At 40.7% G+C, this 27994-nt stretch overlaps 1 protein-coding gene across 1 annotated transcript; it reads right to left on the reverse strand.

The window, feature by feature from the left end:
* Window positions 1–27993, reverse strand: Paaf1 (proteasomal ATPase associated factor 1). The gene is made up of 12 exons (XM_048359508.1): window positions 27908–27993; window positions 25885–25925; window positions 24050–24153; window positions 18697–18786; window positions 15899–15997; window positions 15125–15275; window positions 7468–7662; window positions 6561–6652; window positions 5094–5209; window positions 3439–3521; window positions 1548–1630; window positions 1–410 (listed from the first exon to the last, which is right to left on the reverse strand). Exons 1-12 carry the CDS (start codon window positions 27952–27954, stop codon window positions 333–335), a joined length of 1179 nt encoding a protein of 392 aa, XP_048215465.1. The 5' UTR covers window positions 27955–27993; the 3' UTR covers window positions 1–332.
* Window position 27994: the final 1 nt, after the last annotated feature.

Here is a 27994-nt window from a genome sequence, read left to right on the forward strand (position 1 = left end):
TTCTACAAACACATATTCTTTATTTCTTCCAGAGATCAGGCCTCTGTTCCTTGTAAACATTTACTACAACTGGTTTGAGAACAAACTGCAAGTCTCCAGCTGCTTGCCCTGTTGTGGGTGAGTTTACACCGAAGAAGCTGGGGCAGAGCAGTGAGCACGCATGAGCTGCTTACTCGGTTCAGAGCTTATTCAGTTCCACATGCTAGGGCAGCCCGTGTGATGCGACTTCCTACGGGTGCTGAGGACACGAGGGGGCCACAGAACTTGGGAAGGACTGATGTTTCTGCTATGGTTGATCCTGTTCACCAACTGGAACTTCTCTATCCAAAGGGTCAGAGGTCAGAAAGCTGATAGCGTCGCACAAGACCATCTCGACAGCATGTGTAGATCTGCTTCTCCCAGGTGGCAACCTGAAACACAAGACTGCACAGCTCAAAAAAAGCCTGAGTTCATTCATTTCGAAAAAACTGAGGCTTGTCATCAACCTCATTAGTCCCAGGGAATCTAAGAAATTTATTGACTCCAAAGGCAAAAGAAGATTATATCTACAATACATATTTACAACATTTCTGGCCTGGTCAAGGGTGCACTCATGCCTAGAGAATAGAGAAAGGAATTGGCCTAAGTGGTATACAAGCCTATTAGTGCTATGTACACATGGTTTAGTGTAATGTGAGTGTGCTGAGATGGAAAGAGCTCAGAAACCAAGTGAAAATAAACCATGGAATATACACAATTGGGGCTGGGAATATGGCCTATTGGCAAGAGGGCTTGCCTTGGAATATACACAATTGCTGGGTCTATAATGTCCACAGACGGGCTTGGGTTCCCCTGAACCCTGAAACAAAGTTCTGAATATGTGCCTTTTTCTCCCTGAGGAGGATTTCATTAGTTTCTCAAAGAACGGTAAGGATCACTAACAGTATAGAAATAGCATGCATGAATTCTGGAATTAATCTAACTCAGGTTTGTTGCCATGTTGCAACAATTTCCTCAATCTTTGTGAGCCCTGGTTTCCTTTTATTAATAAGATTGAAATGCTAAGTTAGTACACAATAAAGGACACAATATTGTAGGATTTTTTTTTGGGGGGGGGGTCGGTTATAGGGCCTGAAATTTGGCCCTGGGCGCTGTCCCTGAGCTCTTCAGCTCAAGATTAGTGCTCTACCACTTGAGCCACAGTGCCACTTCTGCTTTCTCTGGTGGTTAATTGCAGATAAGAGTATTACAGACTTTCCTACCCGGGCTGGCTTTGAACCAGATCCTCAGATCTCATCCACCTGAGTAGCTAGGATTATAGGCGTGAACCACCAGCGCCCGGCAACTGTAGGAATTTTTTTAAAAACAAAAATGTTTCTATATGCATTTACCTGGGAAAAGCTCCAAGATAAGTAAAAAATGAATAAAGTTTTGATTAAACTGCTTATATTATACAGCAAGCAGTATTTGAGCATCCCTAATGTCATAAGGCAGCCCAGTTAAATCCCTTCAAAGGCCTAGAGCCCAAGTGAGCGTCGCCAAGGCCGGAGGTCCTATCAGGACTGTACCTTGTACACAGGGTCACAGTCAGCCCCAGTGAGCTCAATGACGTAATCCAAGTCTTGCTGAATAATGAAGCAGCTCCCATCACCTGAAAGACAGACAGTTTAGATTACTACAAAAGATGCTGCATCACATAGGTTTTTAAAAATTAAATCTTTTTATTTATATATGTATGTTACTAACCTAAAGAAGATAGTCCTAAGATGTGAAATAACAAGTAAGTCTTACTTTGTGGGCCAACTATGAAACGCTATAGCGGCAGCTTATCATGCTGAGTTAGGAGGATTTGAAGATCAAGTGCAAAGTCAATGGAAAGAAGGGCTGTCTTGATTTGCAGTATCTGCCAAAGACAGAGTAGGCAACTGCAAGCTTACAGATCTATTTGCAAACATCCTTGACAGTGTTTTAAAATAAGGAACTGCTTACATAAATGTTTTCTGTAACTTGCAACCAAATTATTCCTCAAGCTACAAACTTGGTGCTAAATGCACTAGAGGAAGGAGGAAAGTTATACCTAGAAAATACATATCTAGCTAACTTTTAGTTTTTAGTTTTGTTTTAGTTTAATTTTTAGCTGGGGCTGTAGCTCAGTAGAGGAGTATTTGCTTGGCATGCAAGATCACGGTTCAATCACCAGAACCACAGGAAAAAATAAAGTGTATCTAAAATTAAATTTTCATAGAAGTGCATAGAAAAATGAAACTTGGAATAGTCTAAAAACTCTAATAAAGTTATTTTTGCTGTTGTGTTTAGTATAAAAGTAGCACATGTTCATTGAAAAAAACCATTAAAATGAGGAAAATAGATAATAAATCACCCATAATTTACCACCACTGTGTGTGTGTGTGCGCACGTGTGCACACACGCGCATGTGCCAGTTCTGGAGCTTGAACTCAGGGCCTGAGTGCTGTCCTTGAGGTTTTTTTTGCTCAAGGCTAATGCTCTACCACTTCCAGATATAGGGTGGTTTATTAGAGATAAGAATCTCATGGAGTTTCCTGCCCAGGCTACCTTTGAATCATAATCCTTACATCTCAGCCTCCTGAGTAGCTAAGATTATAGGTTTGAGCAACTGGCTCCCAGCTCTTCCAATCTTTTAAATAAAAATTTTATTATATTTTGAAGCTGGGAATGTGGCTTACTGGTAGAGTGCTTGGCTAGCATGCATGAAGCCCTGGGTTCGATCCCTCAGCACCGCATAAACAAAGCCAGAAGTGGAGCTGTGTCTCAAGAGCTAGAGTGCTAGACTTGAGCAGAAATAAGACAGGAACAGTGCTCAGGCCCTCAGTCCCAAGCCCCAGGACTAGAAAAATATATATATATATATAGTATATATACACACATATATGACATGCGACGCTGCAAAGCTGGGCATTGGTGGCTCACACCTGTAATAGTAGCTAGAGCTACTCAAGAGGCTGAGACCTGGAAGATGGATGTTTGAAACCAACCCATGCAAAAAAGTCCAAAAGACTCTGTTTCTAACTAACCAGCAAAGGGTGGGCTGGAGCCATGATTCAAGTGGTAGTGTACCGCTTTAAACAAATATGGCCCTAGACTTTAAGACCCAGTACCAGCAAACAAAAAGAGAAAAAGAAAAAAAAATCCCTATGTTAAGCAGCCATACATGGTAGGATATGACTGTAATCTCAGTTACTCAAGAGCCTGAAGCAAGGCAGTAACGTTTCTTGGGCAACTAAGTGAAACTCTGTCTCACAATTTAAAAGCTTAAAAGGGGGTTGGGATGTGGCTCAGTGGCAGAGCACCTGCTCAGAATGAACAAGGTTTTGGGTTCAATACTCAGTACCATAAACAAGACAAAACAAATAAAAACCCCATAATATTATGTGTAATTAAGTGAACAAGATGGAGTTTTCAGTTGGCCCCTGGACTCACCTTGGGTAGCAATGAATCCATCTCTGAAACTCAGCAAGGACAGAACTGGGGCTCCTGATCTGTGAATGATCTGCACTGGAGCCCTAGCAAAATAAAAGGGGATGTTTTACTTTTTTCATTGAAAGCAATGCTTGACTATGTAGTTAGCCTATAGTACTAACCACATAAAAGGAAGCAGAACAAATGAGTAAATGATTAAAACTCTACACCTGATTTAGTCCCTGGCAAGATCCTTAACTGGAATCAAAGTAATTTAAAAACCACCTTGGAGTGAATCTAAATGTGTCTCTGAACATGAACTAAGTTACCACAAAAACCTCAAGTTTTGGGAGGAATATGACATGGACTGTTAACAATATATTAACCTAAAGACAGAATTAAGACTAATTTGAAATATTAAAACTGTCAGGGCTTTCAAAGATAAAAGTGGTGTCCACAGAAGCCATTCAGTAAGTGTTATTAGGACAAAGGAAGGAAATATAAGCAAAAAGGGAGTGACTCATAGAAACTGTTAAATCTTGCAAGGGAGAGGTATGTGATTCTCTTTGTGCTATAAGATCACGATAAGGCCTGTGTCAGCTAAGTAATGATCAAAACTAAATAGGAACTGGGCACAGGTGGCTCACGCCTGTTATCCTAGCTACACAAGAGGCTACGATCTGAGAATCACAGTTCAAAGACAGCCAGGGCAGGAAACTCCATGAAACTCTTATCTCCAATTAACCACAAAAATCTGTAAGTAGAGCTGTGGCTGAAGTGGTAGAGAATTAGTCTTGAGCAAAAAAATCTCAGGGACAGCACCCAGGCCCAGAGTTCAAGCCCCAGGATTGGCAAAAAAGAAAACTAGGACACAGGCCAGTAGGACACAGGCCAGCTTACTTGAATTGGAAATGATCATTCAACTAGGTGCCGGGAGGTCCACAGCTATAATCCTAGGTACCTGGGAAGTTGCAATAAGAAAGATGAGGACTGAAGGCTAACTTAGGCAAAAAAAATTTCTTGGACTATTTCTTGACCAATAGCTGGATAGTGTGGCACATGACGGAATTATTCTTGTTTTGTGAGGAATGTAGTCAGATCATGGTCCAGGTGTATGCTGGGGGTAGGAAGTGAGACCCCTAGCTCAAAATAACCAGTGCAAAAAAGGCTGGAGTCTATACTTGGTAGTAGAGCACATTCCTAGCAATTTCAAGGCCCTGAGTTCAATATTTCAAGAAAAAGAAAAGATCATTCCCCTGGGTGAATTGCTTAAGTGGTAGAGTGCTTGCCCAGCATGTACAAGGTCTTGGGTTCAATTCTCAGTACTATAAAAACAATCAATTAATTTTAGGCCAGCCCAGGACTAATAGTTTAGAGAAAATGACTGAATTCCTTAAACAGCAAATCATTTTAAAGAAATACTAGTTAATATTAAGTTTTTTTTTCCCAACGCAATCATTACAGATGGACAACCATGACAGTAGGAATCAAATTACCTTTTAATATGATTCCAGGAATAAGGATAATAAAGATAACTCAAATCAGAAAACCTTATCAATGGAAAAATGTATCTTTAACTCAATGGTCATCTATATGCCAGGCTAACTCAGCATTAAAGGCAATACAAACTTCTACTCCGTAGATGACCCATAGGATGCAAATGAATGGTCACTCACCTTGGACTTCTCACATCCAGCTGGTAAATGTTTCCATCTTGTGTCCCGGCCAACAGCAGGAAACCAGAAAGAAAAGTACAGCAGTTGAAGGCATCCGAGCCAACAAAGAGGAACACCTGGAAACAAGTAGAAGACAAAAATGCTGTTTAAAAATGCACTTGTTGGGCTGGGAATGTGGCTTAGTGGTAGAGTGCTTGCCCTGCATGCATGAAGCCCTGGGTTTGATTCCTCAGTATCACATGAACAGAAAAAGCCAGAAGTGGCGCTGTGGCTCAAATGGTAGAGTGGTAGCCTTGAGAAAAAGAAACTCAGGGACAGTGCCCAGGCCCTGAGTTCAAACCCCATGAATGGCAAAAAGAAAAAGAAAAAAGATGCATTTGTTTCCAGGTGTAAACATGCAGCAAAAAGGGGAATTTTTTTTAATATACTCTTTTTTGACAGGTTTTCTTCCTCCCCACTTTAAGCACTCATTACTAGGAAACAAAACTCTCACCAATAGCTGTCCCAGGACTCAAGGTTGACTGAGGGCTGAAGCTGTTTATTTCACAGTCTCCACTCTACTACCCCTCAGTGTTCTCACATTTGAACTCGTGCTTGCCAGGCAGATTTTTTTTCCACTTAAGCCTCATCCCTTGCCCTTTTGACTTACTCTTTATAGAGTCTCATGAATTTTTCCAGGTGAGCCTTGGACCCCAATCCTCCTATGTCTGCTCCTAAGTAGCTGGGATTATGGCTATGAGCAACCAAATGCAGCCTTTCCTATACCCTTTGCATTACCACCCTACATTTGAGAAATATCTAGAATTCCAACACAACAGTTAAGTTCTATAAAATGTCACTTCTAGCAACGTTTTAAATGGGGTATACTCTGTGGGAAAGAAACATGCTTAAAGTGGCAATTTAAACAATCACAATTCTCTCCATGTATCTAAAAACCTAAATTATTATTTTTTAATTTATTCCCTATCGTTAGCTGAAGCTGATCCTTTTCCCTTAAAATAATAAAGAAAAAAGGAAACAAGCTGGGCACCGGAGGCTCATGCCTATACTAGCTACTTAGGAGGCGGAGAGCTGAGGATCACGATTTGAAGCCAGCCTGGGCAGAAAAATCCCTGTGAGATGCTTATCTCCAATTAACCACCCAAAAACTGGAAGTGAAGCTGTGGCTCAAAGTGGTAGAGTGCTAGCCTTGAGCAAAAGAAGCTCAGGAACAGTGCCCAGGCCCTGAGTTCAAACACCAGGACAGGCAAAACAAACAAACAAAGGTTAAGTCCTCTGTTCAGTGGCAGAGCCTAGATTAGATGTGACCCCTAATCTGAAGCTCTTCACTACTATATCACAATTCCTCTCACCCATGTGCCTCCTTAAGAAACTGAACCCAGGGAGCAAGTAGAAATAAATGTGTCTAAAGCAGTTTGCCAACAACCACTGTCCTTAGACTTGAAAGGTCTTGTAAGAACCACTTGCCGGCTGCCTGCTCTGCAGTCCCAAGCACTGAAGCTTCTTATCTTCCCGGGCCACCAGCAGCATTTTTGACTCTGTTCCAACTTCCCGATCACCTGCAGGACAGAAAAGTCTTGTTTATGACAGCCACGCTGCCAAGCCGCAGTACCCTGCAGCACAGTCACTGATAACTGTATGTACTCAATGGTCATGATTCACTGACTAACTTTTCAGAAGTTATGCTTTATTTCTCATTGAGGCAGACTTATCCAATAACATAAAGTTGTCAAAACAGATTTCTTTTTTCTTTCTTTTGTGCCAGTTCTAGGACTTGAACTCAGGACATGGGTGCTGTCCCTGAACTTTTGTGCTCAAGGCTGGAACTTTGCCACTTGGGCCACAGCTCCACTTCTGGCTTTTTAGTGGTTAATTGGAAATAAAGAGTCTCATGGACTTTCCTGCCTGAGCTGGCTTTGGATCCTCAGATCTCAGCCTTCTGAGTAGCTAGGATTACAGGCCTGAGCCACTGGCACCTGACTTTTTTTTTTTTTTTTTTTTGGCCAGTCCTGGGCCTTGGACTCAGGGCCTGAGCACTGTCCCTGGCTTCTTCCCGCTCAAGGCTAGCACTCTGCCACTTGAGCCACAGCGCCGCTTCTGGCCGTTTTCTGTATTTGTGGTGCTGGGGAATCGAACCTAGGGCCTCGTGTATCCGAGGCAGGCACTCTTGCCACTAGGCTATATCCCCAGCCCCGGCACCTGACTTTTAGACATTAGTTTTGTCTACTTAAACATAATGATCATCACATATACTTCTTTTGTGGGCTTCAAAATGACAGAAACAGAATAGGTATATGAATATATGGTGAAAAATACCAGCTACAGGGCAAGAAAGGGGGGAAAAAGAGAGAAACTTAAGGAACTGATAACTTACTGGGCATCTGCTCGGGGGAGCCAAGGTTTATGGAGTTGTCAGCAGCCCCCACGGCCACTCCATTAATGGAAGAACCACAGTCTGCAATGATTCCCAAGCAGGCTGAGCGCCCACAATCCCAAAGTCGTGCTGTTCCGTCTCGAGACCCAGACACCACGTTCCTCCCTCGATCAACAATGGCTGTATCCAAGATGCCTGTCAAGAGAAAAAAGTCAGGGCTGGAGGCATGGCTCAGGTGGAAGAGCACCAGCCAATGAGCAAAAGCATCAGATACCAGATCCCCATCTCAGACTAAAAACAACTACAAAAAAAAAAAGTCCGCAAGACAAAGAAAGGATAAAGAAGAGGAAGTTATGTAAACAACTCAATCTTATGAAATATGGGCATGCTCAATGTAAGTTCTAGAAAAACAAATAGAATCCCTTCTTCTCAGTGGGTCAAAGACTAGCTGAGGCAAGCACTCTTGCCACTAGGCCATATTCCCAACCAAGACTAGCTGAGAGACACACAAAACAAGCCCTGAACTTAATACTTACTGGAGTGTCTTAAGACTGGTGGTTTTCAATTTTTTATTTTGGATTAAAAACCCTTTTTATCCCCTTTGGCAGTAACAAGGTTTGAACTTGGGGCTTCATTCTTCCTAGGCAGGTGTTCTATTTAAACCAGGCCTTCATCTCTTTTTGTTCTGGTTATTTTTTGAGACAGAATCTTGTTTGTTGTTGTTGTTGCTTTCCAGGCATGCTCCTAGTCCATGACCCTATTTATACTTCCTGTTGTAGCTGGGATAACAGGCATGTATCATCATGGCCAGTTTTTGTTTGTTTTGTTTTGTGGTTGTTTTTTTTTTTGTTTTTTTTTTGCTGAGATGAGGTTTGATGAACAAATTTTTGCTGACGTGGTCTAGAACCACGATCTTCTCAACCTTTACCTCCTAAGTAGCTAGAAGTATAGGCTTGAGCCACTAGCACTTGGCCCAAACCCTTTTTAATAGAAAAATTAAGTCAGTGTCTTAAGAATTCAGTTTGCAAATCGCTCTTAAAAAACCTTGCTGCTTACATTGAGACCTGATTTAAAAGGTTAGCCTCCCCCCACCCTTGTTTGTACAGGGTCCTGTTATGTACCCCAGGCTGGCCTCCAATTTGATGTCTTTCTGCCTCAGCTTAACAAGTGATGGGGCTACAGGTGGACATCACTAAGCCTGGTTAGTCTTCTCATCATAAAAATAGAAAAGTGCGAGCTGGGGATATGGCCTAGTGGCAAGAGTGCTTGCCTCGTATACGTGAGGCCCTGGGTTCGATTCCTCAGCACCACATATACAGAAAATGGCCAGAAGTGGCACTGTGGCTCAAGTGGCAGAGTGCTAGCCTTGAGCAAAAAAGAAGCCAGGGACAGTGCTCAGGCCCTGAGTTCACGGCCTAGGACTGGCCAAAAAAAAAAAAAAAAGAAAAGTGCCAGGCATCGGTGGCTCACACCTGTATTCCTAGCTACTCAGGAGGCTGAGATCTGAGGATTGCAGTTTGAAGCCAGCAGGGCAGGAAAGTCTGTGAGATTCTTATCTCCAATTAAGCACCAAAAAGCTGGAAGTAGAAGTGTGGTTCAAGTGGTAGACCATGAGCCTCAAAGATTTTAAAAAGCTAAGGTCCTGAGTTCAAGCCTCAGGATTCTCTCGGTCTCTCTTTCTCTATCTCTTTGTCTCTCTCTCATACACACACACACACACACACACACACAGAGTCAAAGATCTGGTCTGTTTTTTTTTTTTTTTTTTTTTTTGGCCAGTCCTGGGCCTTGGACTCAGGGCCTGAGCACTGTCCCTGGCTTCTTCCCGCTCAAGGCTAGCACTCTGCCACTTGAGCCACAGCGCCGCTTCTGGCCGTTTTCTGTATATGTGGTGCTGGGGAATCGAACCTAGGGCCTCGTGTATCCGAGGCAGGCACTCTTGCCACTAGGCTATATCCCCAGCCCCCTGGTCTGCTTTTAATCAACAAGTTCCCATTTTAAGATGTCACTATGGGGCTGCGAATATGGCCTAGTGGTAGATTGCCTGCTTCATGTACATGAAGCCCTGGGTTCAATTCCTCAGCACCACATATATAGAAAAAGCTGGAAGTGGTGCTGTGGCTCAAGAGGTAGAGTGCCAGCCTTGAGCAAAAAGAAGCCAGGGATAGTGCTCAGGCCCTGAGTTCAAGTTCCTGGACTGGCAAAAAACAAAACAAGCAAAAAAATTTTTTTTAAAAAGATGTTACTGGGGCTGGGGATATGGCCTAGTGGCAAGAGAGCTTGCCTTGTATACATGAGGCCCTGGGTTCGATTCCCCAGCACCACATATACAGAAAACGGCCAGAAGTGGTGCTGTGGCTCAAGTGGCAGAGTGCTAGCCTTGAGCAAAAGGAAGCCAGGGACAGTGCTCAGGCCCTGAGTCCAAGGCCCAGGGCTGGCAAAAAAAAAAAAAAAAAAAAAAAAAGATGTTACTATGTTACTAAATTCCATGGAAGTGATACTACCTTTCCATGAAAACAGTTCTGAAATGTATACACTCAGACAAGGATGCTACAGCTGTGGCTAGAGAACTGTGACTCGGTATTAACTGTGTACAATTTTCAAGTAATACTCAGCAAAGAGCTGCTATTTAGAAAAATCTCCTATCCTCTAAAAGTAGAGTGGAAAATTGTCACCTTCTTGCTAATAAAATTGTCACAATATAATGGCATCTGCCATGAGTCTCTTCGCAGATGGCAATAAAGAAAAGAGGATGAGTAGAAGAATGGAGTTCTCTGAGGAATTACTTAGAAAGAAGCAATGACGTAGCCACTTCCAGAATGCCTTTGTGAGAGAAGCCACAGCTAAGACCTACTGGAAGCTGGAAAAAGCTTCATGCATCTAAACAGACAAGTTTTCAACATATAAACCAATGCAAAAAGGCATTTTCCTTCAAGAAAAGATTCAACTGAATCACATAAAAGCATTTTAGCCTGCCTAGGAAATAATAATATTAGATAAAACTATGGCTAAAATAATTACTGTATCTGTAAGAAACAGCAAGTTTCATATGTATGTATATACACACATATATGCATCTATAATATTTTAACAAGTTTATGCTATTAAAATATCTAGTTTTACTACCATATTGTTAGGGATACACACACACACACAGAGGTGGATGTATATGGGGAAATATAACAGCTACCTCAATCTCTGGGGCCAGGGTGTATGTAATAAGGCCTGAAGTACCTACTGTTACTTAAAGGCATCATACCCATTTCCAAGGAAGTATCTAAGAATATGAAAATAATAGTGCAAATTCTGGAAATGCAATTTGATTTCTTAAAATTATTCTACACCCTGGTGAGTTAAAAAAAAAACCTCAAATCAGCTAGTCAAATGAAAAAAGATTTAATTTGTTATCAATGTTTTACAGATTATGAAAAATGTAGTGTTTACTACAAAGAATTAGAACTACAATGTAACCCCCTAATCTACCAATTTTAAGCAAATGGCTTGAAAATTTTAACTTCAAATTGACTAAACTACATTGTAGAGCTTTTACAGTAGAAACAAAATTACCTTCAGTTTACTTTCCATTTGAAAGATTCTGAATACATACAGGAACTTTATTCATTATGTAAAAATATGAATGTTTATATATATGCTATAATGTATATATATTGTTAAGTAGACTAATTTTATATGTATATTTTAAAAATATAAGCATGGCATGACTATAATCAGCAAGTAGGAAAGCAGGACGATATTACAGTTTGAGGCCAGATAGGACAACATAACAAGAACTCATCTAAAACAACATTTTATATGTACATAAAACTGTTAGAGATCAATTCTGTACATATTGGTTATATTGGAAAATGTCTATTCTATTAGAAATAATAATTTCTGCTTTTATTTGACATATATTAGCATATTATAGGCACACTTTTTCAGCGGAGATTAAAGCATATATATATATATATATATATATATATATATTTGTTGTTGGTGGTGGTGTTGGTGGTAGTTGTGGAGCTTGAATTAAGGGCTTGGGTGCTGTCCCTGAGCTTTTTCGCTCAAGTCTAGTGTTGTACCACTTTGAGCCACAGCACCACTTCCAGTTTTCTGGTGGTTAATTGGAGATAAGAGTCTTAGGAACTTCCCTGCCAGGGCTGGCTTGGAACCACTATCCCCAGATCTCAGTCTTCTGAGTAGCTAGGATTATAGGCATGAGCCACCAGTGCCAGGCTTAATTGTATATCTGACATAACTAAAAATAACATTTATTATGCACTGTTAATATCAAGGATTATGCTAACTCTTTCATATGAACTATTTCATTTAATACAACTTTCTCCATTTGTTTAAATGAGAAAATTAAAGCTCAGAAAAGTTAAAGAATTTTCCAAGGTTGTACTAAGTGGTAGAGTTGAGATTTAAATAAGACTTGCCTGTCTTCTGATCTCAGATCCCGTACCTATTATGTTGCCTCTCTCATTATCATGTTTTCATATACTAGAGACAAAAGGAAGTCAGAGACTTGATTAAGCTAAACCAAAAGATTATTCTTCACAAATGATGTATACATAGAGCTACTTTGTTGTCTGGTAGTTTTCTATACTAAGCACCAGACGTTAGTCCAGTTGTCCATATGCTAGGCAATAAGGGACCATGCTGCTGTCAACACTACCTTTTGCTTATGTTGTTACCACATGTAAAAACACTGAAGATGATACATGTAAAGATATATAACTATTTATTCTGTATTTTCATATGGCTTTGGCTAATACAATACTTGAATATACTTGAAATTTAAAAGATTATTTTTTTTAAAAGAGCCTCATAAAGCAACTTGGAAATCACTTGGAAGTCATCACAGTGACTCATGCTGCTCAGAAATTGATCCTGGTTTTTGCTCTGTCTTGTGGCGATTGGCCATCCTAGCCCTGAGGCTACTGACTGAACTCACTGGATATAAAGGTTCAGCACCTAATAGACATCAGCCTGCACCTGACCTCATGTCATTTCTCCTACGTGGTGTCATTTTTATTCAATCTAAATAAAAAACTTTTTCTAAAGGGGAAAAAAAGAAGAAGAAAAACAAGGTAATTAGACTGCAGAAATCCCTCCCTAGCCCCAGAACTTTCTCACAAAAAAAACAAAACAAAGCGAATGGAACAAAGATATGAATAAAACTTTAAATCAAATTAACAAACTTTCTGTTATTCACTCTAAGCTGAGGATCACTTATGTATTCTTGGGGAGATTTGAACAGTGTTAGGAGACTGAGCATTCTCATGGGGGCCACACTCAGCAGCGGTAGTGACCCAAAGGTATGCAGAAATTGAATGAATACCTTGTTAAGGTCATCATGAAGTCATACCTGTTCCACTCAATCTGGGGTGAATTCAGAACATCTGGATCTCTGTGGTTCCTCAACTCCCCAATTCTAAGGGTGACTCTGACCCCTTAGACCTATCAGTTCTTCAATCATGGGAGAAAAGTTCCAAATGTTGTTTCTGGGCTGTGGATATAGCCTAGTGGCAAGAGTGCCTGCCTCGGATACACGAGGCCCTAGGTTCGATTCCCCAGCACCACATATATAGAAAACGGCCAGAAGCGGCGCTGTGGCTCAAGTGGCAGAGTGCTAGCCTTGAGCGGGAAGAAGCCAGGGACAGTGCTCAGGCCCTGAGTCCAAGGCCCAGGACTGGCCAAAAAAAAAAAAAAAATGTTGTTTCTATTCCCTCTCAGTGTATGTATTTACTTCCAGTCACAGAAGCAAATCATTTATTTCCTGAAAGGTTAATGTGTATGTTTATTAGCTTATGTAATCTGGCCCACCATTAAAATGAAATATTAAAACTGAAAACCTGAGCTTTGCATATAAATTTTTCATGTAGTCAGGTTTACAATGCAAAAGCAGGTATAAATACAGTAAGTAGAGGACAAGACATAATTTATTCCCAAATGAGTGGTACTGTAACCCTAGCTACTCAAGAGGCTGGGAAAAAGTTTGTTTGTTTTTTTTAATGTTTGAGCAAAAATGACACCACACAGGAGAAATGTGACATGAAGTCAGATGTAGGCTGATGCCTCTTAGGTACTGAATCTTTCTATCCAGTTGTTTCAGTAAGTAGCCTCAGGGTTAGTACAGCCCATTCTTCTCCAAGACAGAGCAAAAATCAGGATCACAATAATCAGGATTAGGGGCTGGGAATATAGCCTAGTGGCAAGAGTGCTTGCCTCATATACATGAAGCCCTGGGTTCAATTCCTCAGCACCACATATATAGAAAAGGCCAGAAGAGGCGCTGTGGCTCAAGTGGTAGAGTGCTAGCCTTGAGCAAAAAGAAGCCAGGGACAGTGCTCAGGCCCTGAGTCCAAGCGCCAGGACAGGCAAAAAAAAAAAACAAAACAAAACAATAATCAGGATTAGAGTGGTACAGAAAATTATGTTATTATGGTTCCCATGGAAGGATTCAAGATAGGGACATTAGGGCATTATTCACATTTCCTGGAAATAGAAGAATCCTTAAATTTTACACACACACACACACACACACACACACACACACACCAAGTAGTCATATATTCTCAGTCTGTCTCTAAAAATCTAACATTAAAAAAATATAAACTGTATTTTAAACTCATGGCAATCAACAGTCGATACCAAGCTTTCTATTTTTTTAAACCAAAAAGTCAATTTTTTTTATTACCTATCATTATTAACATTTAAATATGTTCACTTATTTTCTCTCCTCATGCCATTTTATGCACTCAACTTGATTGTTTTTAATAATAACAATGTCTTTAGAATGTTTTCAGGTATCAAAAACCAAGGTACAGAAACAAAGACTATTTTCTTTGTCCAAGATTACATAGACATACAAGCTTTCTATTTCTGATGCCTGGTAATCTAGCCATTCACCACTGGTTTGTACAGTCATCAAAAGACTCATAATAAGAAAATATGGGATGGAATATGGCTTAGCAGTAGAGTGCTTGCCTTGCATGCATGAAGCCCTGGGTTTGATTCCTCAGCACCACATAAACAGAAAAATCCAGAAGTGGCACTGTGGTTCAAGAGGTAGCATGCTAGCCTTGAGCAAAAAGAAGCCAGGGACAGCACTCAGGCCCTGAGTCCCAGGACTGGCCAAAAGAAAAGAAAATATGGCTGAGAATATGGCTTAGTGGTAGAGTGCTTACCCTGCATGCATGAAACCCTGGGTTCGATTCTTCAGTACCATATAAACAGAAAAAGCCAGAACTGGTACTGTGGCTCACGTGGTAGGGTGCTAACCTTGAGCAAAAGAAGCTCAGTGACAGTGCTCAGGACCTGAGTTCAAGCCCCAGGACTGGCAAAAAAAAAAAAAAGAAAGAAAAAAGAAAAAGAAAAGAAAATATGGGCTCCCTCTTCTCACCTTTTCTTTTTTTTCTCTCAGAACACATGTAGACAATCTGGATTTTTTTTCCTTGTTAATTGCTGAAAATATCTGTGTAAGACAAGTTCCAGATAGCAGTAACAAGACTGACTAGCAAAGGAATTTCTAGTCCTTGGAAAATATCAGCTCATCTAATACACAAGTTACTTGTGTATTTGAGATAACTAGCTTCTGTTTCTACCTTTTGGTCACTTGTCTATGGGAATCATTACAGAAGAGTGTTCATACCTCCTTTGTGACCTTTGAAGGTCACCACACAGCTAGCATCTTCAGCTGACCAGATCTTCAGCTGAGCATCCATTCCCCCACTCAGAACCACGAGGCCTGATGGGAAAAACCTGCAACAATTCACATCAAACACATGTCCTTCCAATACTCTCTGGAAAAACAAAAGAAAATTCCATGCTAGTTTCCTTGTTCATCCCTAATGTTCTCTCACCTCCTTTCTCTTTGATCCTTTTTATGAAATACCTACATGCTATACCCACATGCCGGATTTTAGAAAAGGTTGGTCAAAGGACCACTTTACTTCATTTGTCTACCAACTAGTGTTCTAAGGACGATTGACTTCCTCTCCTGGGACTGAAGTAAGATGTATAGCACTGATTTCCAAAGCCACCCTTAGGTCTAGTTCTAAGGATCAGAAGCGTAGAAAGCTTGGAGACTCTTACTCACTATTCACAAAACCCTCTGTGTAGGCTGCAGATTTAGCTACATATTCAGTCTAATAAGCTAGCAGCTACTCTGTGTTAGCAAGTGATCATGGAAGAAACACCCACTGAAGACAATCACTGGCTTGGCTCAATGGCTGTAGCCCAACTCTGACTGGCAAGTCACTAAGCATGAGAATGTCATTCTGTGATGACCAAGTGGGAGAATGGAGATCAAAGTGCAGTGGTTCTATATGTTTACTATGGACCACTCTTCTTCCACTACCTACTCCAAAGGTTTTCAGACCACCCTTCCTGAATCAGCTTCTAAAAGTGCAACCAAGTCCTTTACTCTGAGTTCTCCATTTGAAGCCTGCCAGATCTTCATGCTCCCATCAGAACTAGAAGACACACCAAGGCCTCCTCCGCTGGAAATGTCCAGGCATGTTATCTGTACAAAAGACAAAACAATATTGTAGTGAATAAAATGCTCTTATTCCCTTGAAATAATGTTGCAAACTTCTTCCCCTAGCCTATGCTTCCCAACACAAATGACCTGTGTATGATACAACAACTAAGTTTTCATCACAACCTCCCAACACAGCCAGAGCCAACACCTTTCACTTTTCCAAACAAAAAGATATTCTTGTAATCTCCTACTTCAATATGTCCCATATTATTTCCAGAGCTTCTACCTTTGGCCAATTTGTTTTTAAGATAGCTTTCTATTTTTCAGGAATCCATTTACACTAAGTTTTTAAGTATTCAAGTTAGAACAAAGACACTTCTGTCTCTCTCTCTATAGGTGTGTACAGAGAAATATAGTCTATATTCACAAAAGCAAAAAATGAAGATTAGGAACACCTGTATGCTGAATAATGCAAGACTTGGAAGGAGGCTGAGATCTGAGGATCACGTTTCAAAGCCAGCCCAGGCAGAAAAGTCTGTGACTCTTATCTCCAATTAACCATCAGAAAACTAGAAGGGGAGCTGTGACTCAAAGTGGTAGAGCGCTAGCCTTGAGTAAAAAGCTCAGGGACAGCACTCAGGCCCTCAGTTGAAGCCCCACAACCAACCCTCCCCCCCCCACACACAAAAAAAGCCAAACTAGAGGGCAGGGAATGTGGCCCAGTGGTAGAGTGCTTGCCTAGCATGCATGAAGCCTTGGGTTTGATTCCCCAGTACCACATAAACAGAAAAAGTCAGAAGTGGTGCTGTGGCTCAAGTGGTAGAGTGCTAGCCTTGAGCACAGAGAGGCTTAGGGACAGTGCCAGGCCCTGAGTTCAAGCCCCAGAACAGGCAAAAACAAATAAACAACCGCTCCCCTCAAAAAAAACAAAAAACCTAGAGGGATGACATAGAATAACGTACATATTAAGCCAGGCATATATGCCTCTAGTTCTAGCATTTGGAAGCCAGAAGGAGGAGGACTGAAAGTTTGAGGCTCAAGCTTTCTTTTGTCTCAAAATGAAAGTTAAAAAGGCTGAGAATATAGTTCAATAATAGAATAATATAGTTCAATAGTATAGTTATTGACTATATAGTTATTGGCTATTCACTATAATAATATAGTTCAATAATAGCAGAATGCTTGCCTAGCATATACAAAGTTCTGGATTTAATCCCCAGGACTGGTAAAATGTATATAACATAAGTAATAAAAAGCAAGTTATAAAAAAGAGGGATTGTTGGAGGAAGGAAACCAAAAAAAGTGTGGGAGGTGGAAAGGAGAGGTGATGGGGTAAATATTATCAAAGTACATTATTGTATATGTGAATATATCATAATGTATCCATTAAAATTTGAAAACAAAACAAAACAAAAAACAGTAACATATACTAATTTTTGAAAGTTAAATAAGAATAGTAGCCAGAAAGAGGAAAAAAAGAGTAAGTTATAAAAGAGTATGTATTGTAAAAACCTATTGGAGGGGACTGGGAATATGGCCTAGTGGCAAGAGTGTTTGCCTCCTATACATGAAGCCCTAGGTTCAATTCCCCAGCACCACATATATAGAAAACGGCCAGAAGTGGTGCTATGGCTCAAGTGGCAGAGTGCTAGCCTTGAGCAAAAAGAAGCCAGGAACAGTGCTCAGGCCCCGAGACAAGCTCCAGGGCTGGCCAAAAAAACCACAAAAAGCCAAAAACCTATTGGAGTAGGGCTGGGAATGTGTATGTGTCTGTGTGTGTATGTATGTATATATATATGTACATATATGTATATATACATTATATATATACATTATATATATATAGGAGTAAAACAGTTTTACCTATTTTCAATAAGGAAGACTGAGAGAATTAAGTAAAATAGTGATATGTAGAGTTCAGCATAGAGCTGGATCATAGCAGACAATCAGTACATGTTACTTATCACTATTATTAATAAAGGCTATCCAAACAAAGTTATCTTTAGATTATGGGGACCTGAGTGATTTTTTCTTTCTTTTATACTTTCTCACTAAATATATATTAGTCTTGCAATAAGGATAAAAACTAGCTTTTAAACAAGTGTACCACACAGTAAGATACAGATGCTTTTCTATAATTTACCAATTACAGCTTATCCACTACTTTCTCACTTCTGCCTCAAAAAAGCTCAAGGGCATTATAATAAAAACTGATGAAAATATTCTTCAAAATGGTACACTAGAATTCTGAGATGTTCCTGTCTAGTAGGCAGGCAATAAAATATAAACAGTAGTAGCATATTATGTAAGCATCAGTTATTACAAGATTATCCCATGGCTATTATGTGGCTGAGTTAAAACATACATAAGGACATTTCATGTAGTCTCTAAGATGACTAGTATGGATTTATACACACTTTGAGAGTAGACTCAAGAATCAGCTTTGCCAAACACATCATTCGTTCTATCATTTTACATTGCAAAGGATACATTAATTCATTATAAATATGTTCACAGCACAAGACAAACAGGTAAAGTGAAAAATAACATGCCATAAAATTTTATTGATCAAATACTTACACTCTCATGGGGGGGAGAGGGAAAAGGAGAGGGGGAAATGAGGGAGGAGGTAACAAACAGTACAAGAAATGTACACAAGGCCTAACGTAAGAAACTGTAACCTCTCTGTACATCATTTTGACAATAAATAAGAAAAAAAATGGGAAAACCCAAATACTTACACTCTTTGTGTGAATTCTGGAAAAAGTAGTATACGGTGCCAAAAACTTAGAAGATGCACTCTCCTTTGGACATGAAATATGAATGCTTTTCTAGACAGAGGAAAAACAAATGAAATTCATCAGTGAAGCCACATCGATGTAACTGAAGCCTCTTAAAGAAAACACTAGGACCACAGGAAAAGTCTTAGCTCCTAAGTGTACCCACTCTAATTCTTCTTTCCCTGGATCACAAAACTACTGCTTCCCCTTGGTTCCGAAGTCGATTTTCTTTTCTTTTCTTTTTTCTTGCCAGTCCTGGGGCTTAGATTCAGGGCCTGAGCACTGTCCCTGGCTTCTTTTTGCTCAAGGCTAACACTCTGCCAACTTGAGCCACAGTGCCACTTCTGGCCTTTTCTGTATATGTGGTGCTGAGGAATCGAACCTAGGGTTTCATGTATATGAGGCGAGCACTCTTGCTACTAGGTGATATTCCCAGCCCCCCGAAGTCGATTTTCTGCAGAGAACTACAGTGCAATTTGCTATTGCTGAGATGCCAGTATCTTTTTATGTTGATGTGAACTATATCATAAAATACAGATCAACAATAGGACACAACTGAAAAGCATCAGTGCATGAACTTTTAGAAGATTAAGCAGCAATATTCTGTTTAGCAGCAGAGCAAGGAACAGGATCAGCAGGATAATGCACAAAGCAATAAGGAAACTCAGCACCAGCCACCAGGTCTATTGTCTAAAAGATGAGTCTAAAAGTAAATCACTGCCTATGGGAATGTTCAAGATTGTTAGACTATGGATATTTTCAGTTATCACAGAAAACTGGGAAATTATGGCACAACCATACAATGTGTGGGGCCTGGTCAAGACTGCAGTGCCCAGACTCATCTAGAACTTAAACTGGCCATCATCGCATAGCTGTTAGGATGTCCAGTCATCATCTCATGTATTTCAGCTAGAGCAGCAAGATGAACACGGATGGCACAGTAGGAAAGTATATCCATCCTAGCTACTCAAGAGGCTGAGATCTGAGGATTGTGGTTCAAAGCTAGCCTGAGCAGACAAATCTGAGAGACTCTCATCTCCAATTAACTAGTAAAAAGGCAGAAATGAAGATGTAGCTCAATAGGAGAACATCAACCCTGAGTGAAAAAGCTAAGCAACAATGTGGGACTTTGAGTTCACACACACAACACACAACACAACACACAACACACACACACACACACACACACACACACACACCTTGGTAAAGCCTTTCCTTATGAATTCCTGCAATGTAATATCCCTTACTCTAACACCAATACCAACACCAACAAAATGTTCTGACAAACAGAATGCCAGGGGGCTGGGAATATGGCCTAGTGGCAAGAGTGCTTGCCTTGTATACATGAAGTCCTGGGTTCAATTCCCCAGTACCACATATACAGAAAACGGCCAGAAGTGGCGCTGTGGCTCAAGCGGCAGAGTGCTAGCCTTGAGCAAAAAGAAGCCAGGGACAGTGCTCAGGTCCTGAGTCCAAGCCCCAGGACTGGCCAAAAAACAAACAAACAAACAAACAATAAAAAACCAAACCAGAATGCCAGCTAGCAGTGTATCTCTTATGAGTTTCCAAGAAGATACACTCACTCAAAGGCTCCTAACATGTTATCTCTTCTGCAACAGCATTTCAAAGTTTCTGTAGGACAATGAAAATGTCCTTAAGCTGGGTACTGATGGCTCATACCTGTAATCCTAACTAATCAGGAGGCTGAAATCTGAAGGATGACAGTTTGAGACCATCTTGGGCAGAAAGTCTGAGAGATGCCATCTTCAAAATAACCAGCAAAAAGTTACACTGGGGTGAACAAACGCAGCAATGGTATTCACTAGATACGATGTTGAAAATGAACTATATAACTTGTGGGTGGGGATGGGAGGAAAACACTGGAAGAGAGCAAGCAAAAGGGTGACATTGTCCAAAAAGAAATGTACTTTTATCTGACTTATGTAACTATAATCCTTCTGTATATCACCTTTATGAGAGCAATTAAAAAATTTAAAAAGCAACACTGGAGGCATAGCTCAAGAAGTAGAACACCAGCCCAGCAAATATAAGGCACTGATTTCAAGGCCTAAAGGAAAGGAAGAAAGGAAGTAAGGAAAGAAGGGAGGGAGGGAAAAAGGGAGAGAGGGAGGAAGGGTGTTGTCCATTATCAAGATTTTCTGAGCCTCTTTCAATCCAACAGACACAGGTTTGTATACTTCATTAGAAAAAAGTTTCAAAATCCTAATTTTGTCATCACTGAGAATCAATATGCTGTTATTACAGGTCATCTACTTCTTTTAAAAGGCAAATTGGATATCTATATAAGCAGTACTTTCTTAGCCAGCCCATCCATGCCTGACTGCCTGCAGACCTTCCATTAAATGACTTTTTTCTTCTAACCTTGTGACAAAGCCCATATGGCTGCAAGGTAACTGACCTGGATTTGGAACTGCCTCCTGAACCAGAAACTAAAGTGTCAGCTAAATTCTCTTGGCTGAATAGTTACACCATCAAGGATGCAAGGAGCTCCAATGGCTGGTGTTTGGGCCTTTACACGAACTGGTTTATTCTCAGACAATTTCATTTCCTTAGGGCTTAATTGTGTGAAAAATTTCAACCATCAGTGCTTTTTTAACTGTTTATAAATCCTGCATATCAACCTTTAATCCATAAAGAGACTACAAAGGAAGGTAAATGTTGAACTACCTCCTAATGTCAGCAGTAGAAAAACATGCTTGTAATGAAATATTTTAAAGAAAAGCTACAGAGGGAAGAAACTGTGAGTAAGTCACACTGACACAAAATTCAAAGTGTGTGGGGGGGGGGGTGCATGCACACACTCCAGCCCTAGGGCTTGAACTCAGGGCCTGGGCACTATTCTTGAGCTTTTTTACTCAAGGCTACTGCTCTACCACTTGAACCACAGCTCCACTTCCAGGTTTTTGGTGGTTAACTGGAGGGTTAAGAGTCTCACAGACTTTCTTGTCCAGGCTGGCTTCAAACCACAATCTCCTGAGTAGCTAGGATTATAAGCATGAGCCACTAGCGCCCAGCTTCAAACTAATTTTTTTGTTGTTGTTTTGTTTTGTTTTTACCAGTCCTGAGGCTTGGGACTCAGGGCCTGCGCACTGTCCCTGGCTTCTTTTTGCTCACGGCTAGCACTCTACCACTTGAGCCACAGCGCCACTTCTGGCCTTTTCTGTTTCTGTGGTACTAAGGAATTGAACCCAGGGCTTCATGCATGTTAGGCAAGCACTCTACTGATAAGCCATATTCCCAGCCCTAATTTTTTTTAATCCTCCAGTGTTAAGCATTTAAGCATGAGAGATCTGTTGAACAGAACAATGCAGCAACACCAAACAGCAAAATGACTCATGCCAGTTAGGAAAAAAATGTTCAGCCATTACCACTTACTGTCTGAACCCATCTAGCAGGTTCACAGCAGAAATTAGCAATGATGCTTGAAGAGATAAAGAATGTATCTGTCCCTGAGTATAAAGGAAGAAATATAGATCAGGTGTTTCCAATAAAATAAATTCGAATTGTAAATACAAACTATACATAGGCTGGGTACCAGTGGCTCATGCCTGTAATCCTAGCTACTCAAGAGGCTGGGATCTGAGGATTGCAGTTTCATGCCAAGTCAGGCAGGTAGTCTATGAAACTCTTATTTCCAATTAACCATTAAAAAACTGGAAGTAGCTCTGTGGCTCAAAGTGGTAGAGTGCTAGCCTTGAATACAAAAATCAGGGGCAGGGCTGGGAATGTGGTCTAGTGGTAAAGTGCTCGCCTCGTATACATGAAGCCCTGGGTTTGATTCCTCAGCACCACATATATAGAGAAAGCCGGAAGTGGCGTTGTGGCTCAAGTGGTAGCTAGCCTTGAGCAAAAAGAAGCCAGGGACAGTGCTCAGGCCCTGAATTCAAGCCCCGGGACTGGCAAAAAACAAAACAAAACAAACAAAAAAAGAAGTTAAGAAAAGTAGAGACCAGATATTTCCAATAAAAAAATGAAGAGTATGAGTTGAGGCATCTTATAAGATATACATAGGATTTTAACTTTTAAAATGGAGTGAAGCTGGGTGTCAGTGGTCACATCTGTAATCCTAGCTCCTCAGGAAGTTGATATCTGAGGACAGTGGTTCAAAGCCAGACCAGGCAGGAAAGTCTGTGAGACTCTCATCTCCAATTAATGACCAAAAAGCTGGAAGTGAAGCTGTGGCTCAAGTGGTAGGGTGATAACCTTGAGCAAGAAATCATAGAGATAGCATCCAGGTTCTGAGTTCAAGCTCCAGAACCGAGAGAGAAAGAGAGAGAGAGAGAGAGAGAGAGAGAGAGAGAGAGAGAGAGAGAGAGTGGAATGTAAAATATCTCCTTGATAAGCTTATATATTAATTATAGGCTGAAATAATATTTTATGTATATCAGATTAAATATTAAAATTAATTTCATCTACTTTTTTTTTTTTGCCAGTCCTGGGGCTTGAACTCAGGACCAGGGCACAGTCCTTGAGTTTCTTTTGCTCAAGGCTACCACTCTACCACTTGACCCACAGCACCACTTCTGACTTTTTCTGTTTACATGGTGCTGAGGACACCACACTTAGCTTACATTTACTTTTAAATGGAATCAAATTTTGTTAATAATTTACTTTAAATAGGCTCTAATAGTGCATCCATAATTTAAAATGTTTCTGGAAACCATATTATAAAAGTAAAAAGAGGGGCTGGGAATGTGGCCTACTGGTAGAGTGCTTGCCTAGCATACATGAAGCACTGGGTTCTATTCCTCAGCACCACATAAACAGAAAAAGATGGAAGTGGCGCTGTGGCTCAAGTGGTAGAGTGCTAGCCTTCAGCAAAATGAAGCCAGGGACAGTGCTCAGGTCCAGAGTCCAAGCCCCTGGACTGGCAAAAAAAAAAACAACAAAAAAAACAAAAAAACCGGTAAGGGCTGGGAATATGGCCTAGTGGCAAGAGTGCTTGCCTTGTATACGCAAAGCCCTGGGTTCGATTCCCCAGTACCACATATACAGACAATGGCCAGAAGTGGAGCTGTGGCTCAAGTGGTAGAGTGCTAGCCTTGAGCAAAAAGAAGCCAGGGACAGTGCTCAGGCCCTGAGTCCAAGCCCCAGGACTGGCAAAAAAAAAAAGTTAAGTGTAACTACAGAGAAAAAGAAAACTCTTGACACTAAGAAGGAACAAAAACTTATTATATACAAAGAAAATGGAAGTCTACAAGGATACATGATAATAATATAAATATCAAAAATAGATATATGAGTAGAATCATAGTTTTGACTACTGTGCTATCAACAAGACATAAAAACCTACCTTGTTTATTTCATTCACAATAAAGCCTTCTGAAGCTGTAACCTCTGGGATGCCATCTAGGCTAATTCCTTGACAAGTTAAGCTGCCATACAAAGATGGCTTCCCTATACAACACAAAAGACACATGTCAAAAATAAGAACTTAATATTATTCTCCTTGAAAATGCAATTCAGGCATCTACATAGACAGTACATAGACAATATGAAAGAAAAGTAGATTCTTGTGTTCGAAGTTAAGAGAAGTAGGAAGAGCATACCTAATTTGAATCAAAGAATTAGTGCTATATTTGCAGAAAGAGAAAATCTATTTGTATAAAGCTACTAGAGTTATCTCAATTTGTTTACTGGCTATAAAACGGAATTCTTCTAGGATGAAAGATTAACATGTCTGTGTGTGTATGTGTAAGTCTCTATGTATGTGTGTTACACAGCAAAGAATTAAGCGTCAGTAATCTGAAAATTTTTTAAAGGTTTGCTTAAGTAGGAGACTGATTTTTCAGTCAAGTGAGCAAAATAAAATAATATCCTATACATATACATATGCAGATGGCACAATGAGATTGCAGACTTTTTCTAATCTCCTGGATTTCATATACTCACAGTCTGTGTGTCTGTCTTCCTAGCTAGAACATGAAATCCCTGAATTCAGAAACTAGCTACAAGTAATTCAGTAAAATAGTTGCACCGTGATCTGAAGTTCTAGAAGTAATAGTGAAGTAGAAACCATCATGGATTTCACACAAGAGATGGAGGGAAGGGCTTTGTAGAGAGACTTGAGCAAGATTTTGAAAGACAGTACATGATTAGGAGGAAAATAAGGTCATGTTCAAACAATTTTTACTTAGACTCATTGTTCTTTATATAATTAGATGTGAAAATCAATAATGGAACCAGGTGCCAGTGACTCATGCTTATAATTTTAGATACTCAGGAAGCTGAGATCTAAGGATCAAGGTGGGTTTGTTTTTGTTTTGCTGGTCCTGGGGCTTGAATTCAGGGCCTGGGTACCATCCCTGAGCCTCTCTGTGCTCAAGGCTAGTGCTCTACCCCTTGAGCCACAGCGCCACTTCCAGTTTTTTCTGTTTATGTGGTACTGAGGAATTGAACCTAAGGCTTCATGCATGCTAGGCAAGCACTCTATCACTAAGCCGCATTCCCAGCCAGGATCAGATTTGAAGCCAACCCAAGTAGGTAAGTCTGTGAGACTCATCTCCAATTAACCATCAAAAAGCCGAAAGTTGAGCTATAGTTCAAGTGGTAGAGTTCTAGCCTTGAGCACAAAAGCTCAGGGACAGTGCCCAGGCCCTGAGTTCAAACCCCAGGACCAGGCTGGACACACACACACACACACACACACACACACACACACACACACACACACACACAGTAATGCCTCAATTCTGCATTAGCAGATCCTTTTTATTTGTTTGCCAGTCCTAGGCCTTGACCTCTGGGCCTGAGCACTATCCCTAAGCTCCTTTTGCTCAAGGCTAGCACTCTACCACTTGAGCCACAGCGCCACTTCCGGATTTTTTCTATATATGTGGTACTGAGGAATCAAACCCAGGGCTTCATGTATATGAGGTGAGCACTTTACCACTAGGCCATATTCCCAGCCCTGCATCACTATCTTAATGTCTCCATAAACTGTCTTTGGCTACCCAACAGAAACCAGCCTGCAGGCTCTCTGGAGTGGAATGGGAGTAATGTCAATAGAGCACAGTCTAGTTAAGCCTGTTTGTAGACCATGAGCACTTTGTAAGCAAAAAGTAACAAGCTGTAATTCTAGGGTTAGTATACCTTCTTTGAAAAGAGACCATAAAGATTGGACATTACCTTGGGGGTGACAACTCACCCAGGCCTCCCCTTCATCTTTCCTGTGAAGAGAGACAAAAGTCCAAATAGGCTCACACAAAGTCAACAGGATACCACTGGTACAAGGACTGGCACGTTGTAGAATCTACACTTTGGTCATAAATGATGTACTTCAACCTCCCCTAGGCATAGATTATTCTAAGATAGTCATATGTTATTTGTTGAATTATCTGTGGATTAAGTATTAGTAGATACCTATTAGTGGATACTAGGGCCAATAAGGAGTTCATTTTGAAATAAACATTATATCAAGATATATATTGGGATTAGTGTAAAGCAGATGCTGAGCTAGGTAGGCACTTGGTCTATAGCATAATTAATCCTCATACCAACTAAATACATTTATTCTAATGCTAAATATAAAAAAACCTAAAGTTCAGAGAGAAGTCACTTGCCCAAAGTCATGTAGATATGAAATTGGAGCATTTGGGACTGATACTCAATAAGGTATGTGTTCTAACACACCTTTGTACATTTTAGAATGCACCTCCTCAATCTTCTAAGTCTTGATATCATTATGCTGAGTTTTAGGGCATGATGGAAGGGCCTAAGCTAGCTAGTCATAGTGGCAGCAAATATCAATAATTCCAGTTACTTAGAAGGCAGAGGCAACAGAAGCACAAGTTTGAGGCCAAAGAAAAGTTACCAGCTCCTTTAAAAAAAAATTAATGGAGAGGGTGAGTGCGTGCCTGAAGGTGATAGAACCTACAGGAGGCTAGCTTTCATTTATTTTCACCATGATTCAATTTGAAAAAACTTTTATTAGTAATAATAGTCACTTATGGCACTGCTACATTCATCCTGATGCCTACAGAATTGGCACAGTATATGATCAATAAATATATGTTAAGCCAGGCACTGGTGGACGCCTGTGACCCCAACTACTTAGGAGGCTGAGATCTGAGGATCACAGTTGCTAGCCCAGACAGTAAAATCTGTGACATTCTTACCTGCAATTGATCATAGAAAAAGGCAGAAATGGTGCTGTGCTCAAGTGGTAGAGTACTAGCTTTGAACAAAAAAAAAAAAAAGGGAGCCATATATATATATATATACATATGTTAAATCTATCAATGTTTTGCTGTGTTGTCCTAACACATAGTTTTCTTGAAGCCCAGTAACCATCACTTAAAATTAAGAGTATGAGCCAGGCACAGTGCTTCATGCCTATAATCCTAGCTACTCAGGGGTCGTGGTTTAAAGCTAGCCCAGGCAGGAAAGTCCGGGAGACTCCTATTTCCAATTAACCACCAGAAAACCGGAAGTGGGGCCATGCTCAAACTGGTAAAGCGCTTGAGTGAAAAGCTCAGAGACAGTACCCAGGCCCTGAGTTCAGGCCCCATGACAGACACAAAAAAGAAAACTCCACTGAACACAAGGGGCCTGGACATGGTAGATGCTACCATGTTTTTGTTTGTTTTTTTGTTTTTGTTTGCCAGTCCTGAGGCTTGGACTCAGGGCCTGAGTACTGTCCCTGTCTTCTTCTTGAGCCACAGCGCCACTTCCGGCTTTTTCTGTTTATGTGGTGCTGAGGAATCGAACCCAGGGCTTCATGCATGCTAGCTAGGAAAGCACTCTACCACGAAGCCACATTCCCAGCCTCCGATGCTACCTTCTTTTGACAGTCCAGTCCAGTATGCGCTGGGGTCTTAGTAACACAAAGACTCCATCACATATGGAAAGTGGTACTGCAACTCTGAAGACCAACATCTTGTAAATGACAACAAGGACACGAGTCTTTGTGACTCCCAGTTTACCTTCCTCCAGCTCACTGACTTTAGTACTGACGCAAGATCACAGTGAGCACATATTCCACTAAATTTGAAAAATGATGGTCAAGTGAGTTTAAGACTTATTTTTCTCTGCTTTGAACTCTAGCTCCTATTGATAGGGTAACACTACAGTTATCCTGTACCAGGCATGGCCACCTCTGATGCAAACGCTACATCTGCTACCCGCCGACTCCCTGTGGGCCTGGATTCACCTGAGGACCTGGGCCCAGTCGCTCTGAATCCTCAAGGGCGCCGCCATCTTGACCCCGCCTCCACCAGCCCGCCTCTTTCCGCCCTCT

Source organism: Perognathus longimembris, chromosome 13, assembly GCF_023159225.1.
Source record: "Perognathus longimembris pacificus isolate PPM17 chromosome 13, ASM2315922v1, whole genome shotgun sequence".
Lineage (NCBI taxonomy): Eukaryota > Metazoa > Chordata > Mammalia > Rodentia > Heteromyidae > Perognathus > Perognathus longimembris.

Bases quoted from the DNA above. Each gene is read 5' to 3' on its own strand.
- Paaf1 (XM_048359508.1), bottom strand. From the start codon at position 27,954: ATGGCGGCGCCCTTGAGGATTCAGAGCGACTGGGCCCAGGTCCTCAG. The intron at 25,926-27,907 runs GTGAATCCAGGC...CTCTCTTCACAG, and splicing joins GACTGGGCCCAGGTCCTCAG to GAAAGATGAAGGGGAGGCCT. The intron at 5,210-6,560 runs GCAAGTGGTTCT...ACTTGTTTCCAG, and splicing joins GACTGCAGAGCAGGCAGCCG to GTGTTCCTCTTTGTTGGCTC.